This window comes from Artemia sp. Qi Xiang Cuo, chromosome 7, assembly GCF_049724085.1.
Source record: "Artemia sp. Qi Xiang Cuo chromosome 7, ASM4972408v1, whole genome shotgun sequence".
Taxonomy (NCBI): domain Eukaryota; kingdom Metazoa; phylum Arthropoda; class Branchiopoda; order Anostraca; family Artemiidae; genus Artemia; species Artemia sp. Qi Xiang Cuo.
The window spans coordinates 22,217,135-22,228,785 of NC_142800.1; the positions used below are offsets into that span (position 1 = coordinate 22,217,135).

The following is an 11,651-nucleotide window of genomic DNA, read 5'->3' on the forward strand; positions in this document are numbered from 1 at the left end:
AGATGTTATAGCATAGGCCTAACAAAGAAAAGTTGTACTTTTAATAAACATAATGTGTAGATATAACTAAGGCTATATATTTGTCCATTGGGGGGGTAAATAGACTGGGGTAACGACTGGGGTAAATAGACGGGGCTTGTACCAGATGCACTAGACGAACATATACGCAGTACAGTCAGAAGTGAGCAAGACAGGCAGAGACGCAAATTTAACGTCGTCGGATACGGGATTCCGATCCAAGCGAGTGACGAAGACTTCCTTTCCAAATACTTCCAGGACAACTACAAACTAGCGACCAAAGTCTTCACCGTGAAAAGACTAACAGCCTCGGCCCCCACGGCCGGACAACCACTAAGACACCCACCAGTCCTATTCACGGCAGCCAGCTTCACTGACAATAAGCTTATCCTGGATGCGTCCTACCAGCATAAAGACCCGATTCGATTCTATGGCGACAGCTCCAAAGAAGATCGCAACGCTAGAAAAGCCTTGTTGGAAGAGATGAAGAAAAGACAGGCGAACGGAGAAACAGACCTAGTGATAAGAAAGGACAAAATCACAAACAACGGTCAAACTCGAGCAAGTCCAATGGAGAGATGCTCGAGCATGCAAGAATAACCACTACCTCCAACCATCTCGTGCCGCTTGTAAATAGTTCATGTGTTAGTGATAATAATAATGTAAATGCAAGTTTGTGTAAATGTATAAACAGTGAATTAACAGTTACATCCCCATGCCATTCTGCCTTGTCCCTCATTAGCAGCTCTGTGTACCTAAGCTGCAATTCACCCACTTCAACCGAAAGCGAGAATATTAGTGAGCAGAATAAAAACTCGCCCAGACACACCCAAAAACTTGTGAACATTATGACGGCAAATGTTGATGTTATTACCAACAAGATGCCGGAACTGGCAACAGTGCTCCAACTAAGTCAGATAGACATTGCAACTCTGACAGAAATTTGCCCCAAGAACTCAAGATTTCAACTGACAGAAGACTCAATTTGCCCCTCTGGATACAACATCTTCAGCAATCTGTCTGATCCAAGCTGCAGAAGAGGAGTGGCTGTTCTAGCTTCCAAGGAATTCCAGGTAAAAGAAATTTCTGTCCCAAATTCTTACTTACCTTGGGTTGAAGCTACATGGGTCTCCCTGTCCCTACCTAACAAAATGTTTGTCCTAAGCTCAATTTACAGGAGCCCCAGCAGCCCTTGCCAGCTGTCCTCTGAAACAGCAATTGCCAAAATGACGCAATTCATACTATGCAATTACCCAAAGGCAACCCTGCTCATGACAGGGGACTTCAACCTCCCAAACGTGTCTTGGGTAGATGGCCAAGGTATGACCAAGTCAAGCCCTGAACAAAACCCATTAGTACACCCCCGTCTCCAACAACTTTCTGTACCAAACAGTAACTATGCCCACAAGAATGCGCCCAGGACAAAATCCCTCCATACTGGACCTAGTCATAACAAATGACCCAGAAAAGGTGAACAACACACACACTCTCAGTCCAATTGGCTCAAGTGACCACATGCCAGTTCTCTCATGTATTCAACTCAACTCCAAACCATCAAAATATACCAAGCAATCCTTTACAAATTACAAGATGATGGTGGAGGAGCTCTTAGATGCTAACCTGGAAACACTTATATCAGAAGATGTCAAAGTCTCATGGCTAACTCTAAAAAAGACCTTACTAGAGAGCCAAGCCAAACACACCAGCATAACATGGAAAAAGAAACCCAAAACTCAACCTTTCCTCACCCCAAAAATCAAGAAACTATGCAACAGGAAGAGAAAACTTTGGGAGAGGTACACGAAACAAAAGACTACAGCTTTGTACAAGCAGTACAAAACTGCAAGGAACCTCCTCAGAAAAGAAACTAGAAAACTGACCTCAAACTACAAAGAACGACTGGCCAAAAACATTAAGGAAAACCCAAAATTATTCTGGAAATACATCTCCCATAAGAAGCCAGGCAGACACACCGTACCAGACCTGGTCAACAACAACTCTTTATCCTCTTGCCCCTCTGAAAAAGCAAACCTGCTTAATCAGCAGTTTGCCTCAGTGTTCTCTATGGATGACCCCCAATCAACCCCCCCACCAGCAGAACAGGCTCACACTCCCTTCTCGATGGTACACTCACCAGTCACAATCGAAGAAGTAACCAAACAGCTTAAGGACGTCAATCCCAATAAATTGATGGGACCTGATGGTCTCAGCCCACGACTGATGAAGGAATTAAGCCCTGCAATATCAGCCCCACTGGTAAAACTATTCAATCTGTTGCTGGCACAAGGAAAGCTTCCAGGGGACTGGAAGAAGGGAATAGTCATCCCAATTCACAAGAAAGGTAGCAAAACTTCTGCAGCAAACTACAGACCTATCAGCCTTACATGTGTGGCATGCAAGGTCATGGAGAGAATCATAAACAAGCATATCATTAACCATCTTGAGGCCAACTCACTTATCACCAGTAGTCAGCATGGTTTTCGCTCAAAGAGATTGGTGGACACAAACCTTCTTGAGTCATATAGTCTTGTAACTGACCTACTAGAGAGAGGATTACCTGTGGATATAATATTGTTAGACCTAGCCAAAGCATTTGACAAGGTTTGTCACCAATACCTCATTCACAGGCTACTTACTCTATCTGTTAGTCCACAACTGGTCAGTGGGACAGAGGACTTTCTGAGGGACAGAACACAGCAAGTGAAAGTGACAACCAGACCAAACAACCATGTCCTTTCTGACGAAATCAAAGTCACTAGTGGGGTTCCCCAGGGCAGCGTACTGGGCCCCACCCTGTTCAACATCTACATAAATGAGCTACCCCTCATCACCAGCAACAAAACGACCCTATATGCAGATGATTCGAAACTCATAGGTCCTGCCAACACCTCTTCTTCCATCCAATCCCTCCAAACTGATCTCAACCACATGTGCTCCTGGGTCAAAAGATGGCTGCTGGAATTCAACACAGAAAAATGCAAGGTCATACACTTCGGACACAAAAACCCCAAACATCAGTACCTCTTGACCCAAAATTCTGGAAGTCACCACACAATTGAGCCTGTCCAGGAGGAGAGATACCTTGGCCTCATCATTGACTCCCAGTTGAAATTCAGCTCCCACTCACAGAAAATCTCAGCCAATGCTAGTAGAGCCCTAGGCATCATCAAACACAGCATCACCAGTAGGAGTAAACACGTAATCACCAAACTCTACAAAGGATTAGTAAGACCAAGACTGGAGGTGGGGATAATACTGGCCACCCCTCGATTCAAAAAGGACAAGGCAGTTCTTGAGGAAATCCAACGAAGGGCCACTAAGATGATTGCTTGTATGGAAAACAAGACATACAGTCAATAGCTGAAGGACCTCAGCCTCCCCTCCTTAGTATACAGACGGAAACGTGGAGACAAGATCTAAGTGCACAAACTCCTCTGAACCAATCGAGAAAATGAGATCCTGGAGATCAACACCTCCCACAAAACACGAGGACACCCTAGACAAATCCGCAAACATCACGCTACAACTGGAGCAAGATGCAATTTCTTCTCGAATCAGATCAAGAACCTCTGGAACAACCTCAAGGAGGACACTGTTGCTGCTGAATCAACAGATGCTTTCAAATGCCATCTGGATGCTGAGTGGAAAGATACACTGTGGAAGTTTGACTTGGAAGCACCAGAATCTTCCACCAGAACTTAACCAACTACAACAGTCATCATAAGGAGTGATTCAACAGGATTGAAAGTCCTTATTTCACTCCAAGCTGTGATTTAAGGTAATTTTTTAAGGTAATTTAAGGTAAAGATTATCAAAGCCAACTTTAGGAATGATATAATTAATTAGCCTCAACTTAGAATTTTAAAAATAATTTTCAGAATTTTATAGTGTTTCCTTTAGATGATGTAATGCACTATACTGGGTTATTGGGATGCCTGCCCCTCCACCCAGAAGACTGACAGTTATCCTAATTACAGGTGTAGTAATTATGCACCTTTTGTTTTTGCAGTTATGCGTAATTACAGGTACATCCAAAAAAATACACAGATGAAGCCAAAGGGTCTTTATATATCCCTAAAAACACTAATCTTTATCTACTGCTGCCTAAATTTGCCATTGATATCAGTTTGGGGGTTCTACTTTGGTAATTGTTTAGCCTTGTGACACCTGATAAGGAGACATGTTAAGAAAACAATTCTTACTTTAAAATATGTATAATGATCCTAGTTCTTATATTATCCAACGGGAGAACCTTTATCATCAAGTCTTTCCTCTAAAAATCCTCAAAAGAGAAAGTTTCCAAATATCACCACGTTGAAAATTCAATTTAAATTGCTGCTTTAAATTGCCGCCTACTAGGCCTAAGTTCTTTTATAGATAGCATTCATCCCGGTCTTTTTAATATTTTTTTTTTTAAAGAGCAGTGGCAAAGGGCGAATAGCAGTGGCGTAAATACAAAATATTAATAGCAGTGGCCAAAATCAAAATGTTGTATTTTTGACAAAAAACCGAAAATACAAAATATGCACGGCATTGAAAAGAAATGAAATAATATAAAAAAAAATTATATAAAAAATCTGTAGATTTTGAATTGAAGTTATCAGGTTAGGTTAGGTTACAAAAGATGCACAGAATCTTTTTTTTTAATGAGCACTGGTGAAAATACTGTTTTTTTTATTTTTTGTTAATGGTATGATTTAAAACAGAATTCACAATTTCTATAATTTCAATTTACCACTACTTTTTCTTTAAACACGTCTTTTGACACACGTGCTAAATGCTATCTATAAAACAACTTATTTGGCGGCAGTTTACAGCGGCAATTTCAAAAGACTTAAGCAACGTGGTACTTTTAGCATGGGTTTTGGAAACATTTTCTTTTAAGCTGGAAAAAGAAGGATTTTTAGAGGAAAGACTTGATGATAAAGGTTCTCCTGTTGGATAATATAAGAACTAGGATCATTATACATATTTTAAAGTATGAATTGTTTTCTTAACATGTCTCCTTATCAGGTGTCACAAGGCTAAACAAATACCTCTACTTTCCATAAAGAACATGCTAATAAATAAAAGCAGTAGGCCTACCATTAGATTCCTTATTTTAGGAATTTTGGACCATCCCTGATGGTCTAAGATACAGCTATAGAAATAAATAAAAAGAAAAATAAAACATATACCCTGAATTGATGGTGGGGGTAAAGTTTATTTCCAACTCAAATGAATATTAAATTTGGATTCAGGATGTAATTCTGATTCATGAGATATGTTTATTTCTTAGTTACCTGAATAGCCTAGTCAATTAATATAAACATTACCCAATTTTTTTAAGTCTAGACAAGTTAGCCAAGGCCTACCCTACCTGTTATAGGCTACAACATAACAACAAGTGAAAAAAATTACAAAGAAATATGCTATTACACAAACATAAGGGAGCATCAGAGGTACTGGAGCAAATTTTCAGAATAAATGACATATATTTTAAAAAACTGTAAAATAAGGAATCTATTGGTTGCTTAGGCCTAAACTACTAGCCTAATCTTTTTGTTTTAGCCTGTTTCTTTATGGAGGTTGGAGTCACTACACTGATATCTTAGAATTTAATTTACACGATTCATACCTTAGACAGGTTTTCCTTTTGAAGGTGGACATAATCACTGCTAGAATTACTTGCAATGAGAAAAAAGACAAGACACAGCAATCCTACAGCTCCTGCTGCTTTGATAATCCTGTTTTTCCGCATTTGAATAACACCCATTTCTCATACAAAATTTCACCTATTTTTTGCAGTAGGACAATATTTATTCGGCAACTTTCAGAGGAACTTCATAAACATTTCTCTTCATTTTGTTAGAATCAGCTATGAGTAAAAATATTCTATATAGCTAAGAGTACAATTGGGCTGACACCTAGGACGTTATGGCAATAAAACATTATTTAAAGGGCTGGGCACACGTAGCTGATTTCGGGAACCGATTTCCAAATCAGCGCCGATTTTAAAAGAAATCGGCGTCGATTTGAGCTTGAAAAATTTTCTAGTTTTCGGCGCCGCTTTACAAAATCAGCGCTGATTTTCATCATGATCATCACAAAAAAATTAGGGATACAAATAAATAGTCAGCCAGAGGTATCTGTGATGAAAGACCCCAATACTGAGCTGAGAACTAAGATGAGATCAATGAAACAACTATTAATAAACTCCAGTTGACTATTTATGTCCATAACTTTTTGTTTTGAAAATTTTGCGAAATAAATTTTTCTTTCAACAAGTTTTTCTTATCGCTATCGTTTTTCCACTGGTGCTGAAATCGGTTCCCGAAATCAGCTACGTGTGCCTGCTCCTTAATATTTACACATACAATGATATTTATGACCATAAGAATCTAATAAAGATTGTTTTGTATGGAGCTGGAGAGTCTTTATTTTTTTAGTTCTATTCTATAATTATAATTTTAACCCTAATTATTTTCTATCATTGAATGTCTATATCAGTAAAAGAGGCTCATCTACAAAAATCCATGGCCAGAAACTGAGTTTCCCAGATCTTATTTGGATCTTTTGTTAATTTTTAGGGTTTGACCACAAATACATGAGAAAACGTCGTCTTTATCGATTGTATTGAGTGAGGCTAAAATTAAAGTCCAAAATGTGGTTGTTCGAATTGTAATAACCGACACATTGCATTCATATGATATGATCAAAATGGTTAATTTAATTATTCAGGGCAATTGGATAGACGCATGCTGGATGAATCGGTTCTAGACGAACACCCCCGAGCAAATACCGCCCGGATAATACCCCCCCCCGGAAAATAACCCCCACGGAAAATACCCCCGCGGAAAATAACCCCCGTGGAAAATACCCCCTCCCGGAAAATACCCCCACCCCCGTGGAAAATACCCCCTGCGGAAGAATACCCCCCCCCTCGCTGAAAACACCCCCCCCCCTCCCCGCCGAAAATACCCCCCGCGGAAAATACCCCCCCCCCCCTCGGAAAATATCCCCCCGTAAAATACCCCACGCGGAAAATCCCCCCCCCCCCAAAAAAAAAAAAAATCATGGAAAATAAGACTTTCCAAATGTGAGAATTTTATTTGAGTTTTATTCTTTTAATTTCCGTAGGGAGATGGGATTTTGGTACTTGTGTATTATGCGCCACCCACTGAAGTTTACGCTGTGTAAAATTCGAGATGACACCGTTTTTTTTATTTGTTTTTTCGTTACTTTAGAAACAAATTTGTGCTATAGTTTCGCACATTAGGGGGGGGGGGTAAGCATAACGGGTCTGCATGCAAAATGTGTTTGGTGCAATTATTCTTCATATTAGATTTATAGAAATAAAAGTGTATTTTAAAGCCAAATATACGGCCATGAACACAGTAAAATAACATAAATGAATATAATGAATGGGGGAGGGGTGTTAACCCCCCCAAAAAATGCCCTCCCCCACGAAAAATCCCCCCCCCTTCGGAAACTAACCCCCGCGGAAAATGCCCCCTCTTTGGAAAATACCCTCGTGCAAAATACCTTCCCCCCCCCCTGTGGAAAATAAGGTTTCTGAATTAGAAACTTTTATTTGAGTTTTTTTTAGTTTTAGTCAGTTTTTTTTATAGTTGAAGTCAGAAAATAATTCTTTCTAGGTATATGGCCACTAAAAAAATTACATAAGAATAGGGATGTATCTGGAAATTTTGTTAATTTTACTTTTATTTGGTTAAATGGCTTTCTCGAAACTTAAAACTCGAAACTCTCGAGTTTAATTTTATTTGCGAAAGTTTTTATTAGTAATAAATATACGTAACTTACGAATTAACTTACGTAACGAAATTCTATATTCATATATTTTTAATACGTATATTAGGGGGTTCGCCTCCTAGTCAATACCTCGCTCTTTAAGCTAAAGTTCAAATTTTGTTCAATTCTTTAAAAATAACCCCTTAATCACAAAGGCTGTTATTTAGAATAAATAGCTCTTATGAAAGTACTAAAAAATCTTTGGCTTAAAGAGCGAGGTATTGACTTGGGGGTGAACCCAATCATATACGTAATATTTTCTGTTCTTTTTTTAGTGTTGCTCCATACTTTCAGTTGAAAAAATTTTTTTTATATTTAATTTCTGATCTTTTTTTAAAATAATGCGGGGAAATCTGGCGCCCCCTTAATAGGAACGTCCCTTCCCCCATGAAAACTTCCTTCATGTAAAGATCCTACCACATAACCCCGACCCCCCCCCCCCCCCCACTACTAGAAAAAATCTCGCCTGAAAACGTCTGTATACTTCCCAATAACCAATAGCCTACTATATGTTAGCATTGGGTAAAGTTCATAACTTACAGCCCTCTCCCGGGGACTTTGGGGGAGTAAGTCATCCTAAAAGACATAGTTATCATATTTTCGACCATGCTGAACATTACGGCTATCTCAAAATTTTGATCGGGTGACTTTGGGGAAAATGAGCGTGGGAGGGGGCCTAGTTGCCCTCCATTTTGTTTCGTGACTTAAAAGGGCACTATAACTTTTAATTTCTGTTCTAATGAGCCCTCCAACGATATTCTAGGACCACTGGGTCATTACGATCACCCCTGAGAAAAAAAAACAAAAAAAACAAATAAACACGCATCCGTGATCTTGTATATAGGATCTTGTAGATACATTTTTGCAGATAGGAGCTTAAAACCTCTACAGTAGGGTTCTCTGATACGCTGAATATGATGGTTTTATTTTCATTAAGGTTCTATAAATTTTAAGGGGCTTTCTCCCTTTTTTCGAAAATTAGCCAAATTTTCTCAGGCGCGTAACTTTTGATGGGTAGGACTAAACTTGATGAAACTTATTTATTTGAAATCAGAATTAAAATCTGATTCTTTTGATGTATCTACTGGTATCTAATTGATGTATCTAATTGATGTATCTAATTGGAGGGCAGGGAATCCCCCTAAGTTTTGAGCCGTCTCCTGAATTTTTGGAAATTATCCTATTTTGGTATTTTAATTGATAAGCCAAATGCAACGAAACTCCCCCCTCCTTAAAAATTTGAAAAACGCATTTTGTTTCCCCTCTATATTTTCATAAATTGGTGCCTTCTGGTTTCACTGAGACATGGGAATTTGACGATTTTTGCTACAAAAAAAAATTGTGGTTTTTAATCGTGGATTTTCAATTAGGTCGTCGGTTGTGGGCTTATGAATTTTTCTGCTCCAATTTGCAGTTTCATAACCGGGTCTCTGAAGTGGTTTTATAAACTTTTACTAGTATTTTCAATTGATAATTATGAATCTTCTATCAAGAATCTGTTTTGTCAGTGGAAAGACCTTAGAAATTCTGGATTATGAAAGTTGCATCAAAACCTCCCTCGTCAGTAATGTAAACATGCAACATAATCTCTTACGTCTTTAATCCTTTCTGTCAACAGAAGGGAATAGGTTTAAACCTCATGTCATACCTGACTTCTATAGTGGTTAAAATCAAGGCAAACAAGGTTAGCTTCAAGGATGGAAATAAGATTATCTCGTTGTGAGGAAAGTGTCTTCACAAGGTCTTCATTCTGAGAGAAAAGAAATATTATTGAAGAGAAATATTTTCTTCGACGTCGTGGTGAATTGTATTGAGAGAGGCGTACGATTTAAAGATGTGAGATTACTGCTTAATTTATCAAACTATATTGCAGTGGCATGACGAGGAGAAGGATTTGGGGGTTCAGATGTCTTCGCCTCCGAAATATGAGAGTATGTACACTTTAACGAGTTAGTAGCTATAAAAATATTGGCTTCAAAAATGAAAATAAGATTATCTCATTACGAAGCAAGTGTCTTCACAAGCTCTTCATTCTAAGAGACAAGAAATATTATTGAAGAGAAATATTCTCTTAAACATTCTGATGGATTGTATTAAGAAGACCTTACAAATGAACAGTGGCGGATCCAGGGGAGGGCGAGGGGGGCGCGCGCTCCCTATCGTAATTTGAAGTTGTGTATTTTACTTAATTAACCCAAGTTTGCGTTAATTAAACTTACTCCTAACGAAAGTTTAACGGATCAACCTATTTTGCGCCCTCCTAAAATTTTTTTATCGGATCAACTATTTTGCGCCCCTCTCCCTAAAAAAAAACAGGATCCGCCCCTGCAAATGAAGCATATACAATTACTGCTTGATTTATCAAAATATATTACATTGGTTAGACGAGGAGAAGGATTTGGGCATTCAGATGTCTTCGCCTCCTTTTAGACCAGGATACTTCAAATAGAAGGAGCTATCGTCGAAACTTCGAAAGGGGGTCATTCGATTGAAAATTGATAGTTCTAGTGTCATTTTGAATCGTCAAAAGTGAAAGGAGGGCAACTAGCCCCCCCCCCTCCCCCACGTCCATCATTTCTCCAAACAAATCCAATCGAAATTTTGAGATGGCTTTTTTTTTCAGTGTAGTTGAAAAGTCCAGTAATTATGTCTTTGAGAATGACACCCCCCCCCCCTTATAGCCGTTAGGACAAGGGTTGTAAACCCTTTTCCTTGTATTCAGATTTTGGCATAGATCCACTTGATCAAATCATACAAAAACTAAACTTATCGCTTGCTTACTCTGCTTTCCACAATAATCTTCCTCCTCAACTACTAACCTGTTATAATATTAATAATTCGGAAGACCGCTGTCTCCATTCATCCAATAGAGCCTTCATAATCTCTAAATGTGTTTCTAGTGCTGCCCAGCAATCTCCCATTTACAAATCTATTATTCAATAGAACAAAATACCCTCCAGTGTTGAACTAGCCACAAGTTTCTGCAAGCTGTTCAAAAATATAACAAAACTTGATAATATAATTTAATCTTTCAATTTTTAACCAATTTGCTTTAATTACCCATGTTTTATTATTCTTCTTTTTTTTCAGTGTTATTTTTCTTTTTTTTTCTTTTTTTGGTCCTTAACAAGTTCTCTTCTAGGATCTTTATTGCTATTGATGTTTGTGTTATGTTTTTATTCGAATAAATTGAATTAAATTGAATTGAATTGAAACTACGCCTCGGAGGCATTTAACATTTTTATAGAAAGGGCGATCATATAAACTTCTTAGGGGGCTCATTAGATTAGAAATCAGACGTTTTAGTGTCCTTTTAAGGGTCAAAGTGATGGGAGCGCAAATAGCACCCCCCTTACACTCCCCCCCCAAATGCATCCAATAGAAAATTTGAGACAGCCATTTGTCCAAAAACGGTCCAGAGACCACATAACAAGGCTTTTGGGGTTTACACAGACCCCCAGAGTCTGTGGGCAAGGGTTGTAAGTTATGCCTCGAGGGCATATGAGGTTTTTATGGAAGGGGTGTTGTGTGAACGTTGGAGGTGGCTCATTTGATTGGAAATTTAAAGTTCTGGCTCCCTTTTAAGAGTCAAAAGTGATGGGGAGGTGTAAATAACCCCCTCCCTAACACTTTCTTTTCCTAAAGGCATCCGATCAAAATTGTGGGATAGCCATTTTGTTCACAATAATCAAAAGAGCATATAGCAATGCCTTCAGGCTAGACGCAACCACCTAGAGCCTAGGGGCAAAGGTTGTAAGTAATACCCAAGGGTATATAATGTTTTATAAAACAGGTGTTCGTATTAACTTCAAATGAGATGTGGCTCATTTTATTGGAACTTC

The 11,651-nt window shown here is 38.6% G+C and overlaps 2 protein-coding genes across 2 annotated transcripts in view; both read right to left on the minus strand.

Annotated features, from left to right (window-relative positions):
• Positions 1–4,330, minus strand: part of LOC148950047 (uncharacterized) — a 505,353-nt gene extending 501,023 nt beyond the window's left edge. Inside the window, exon 1 of the mRNA XM_089092089.1 lies at positions 4,221–4,330. Within this exon, the coding sequence (XP_088948215.1) occupies positions 4,221–4,279 (59 nt within the window). The 5' untranslated portion in view covers positions 4,280–4,330. The remainder of the gene's footprint in view (positions 1–4,220) is intronic.
• The window catches only part of LOC148950051 (N-acetylgalactosaminyltransferase 7-like), a 91,860-nt gene extending 85,990 nt beyond the window's left edge, over positions 1–5,870 (minus strand). The window contains exon 1 of the mRNA XM_089092087.1: positions 5,636–5,870. Coding sequence (XP_088948213.1) covers positions 5,636–5,773 — 138 coding nt within the window. The 5' untranslated portion in view covers positions 5,774–5,870. The remainder of the gene's footprint in view (positions 1–5,635) is intronic.
• Between the last annotated feature and the right edge of the window lie 5,781 nt (positions 5,871–11,651).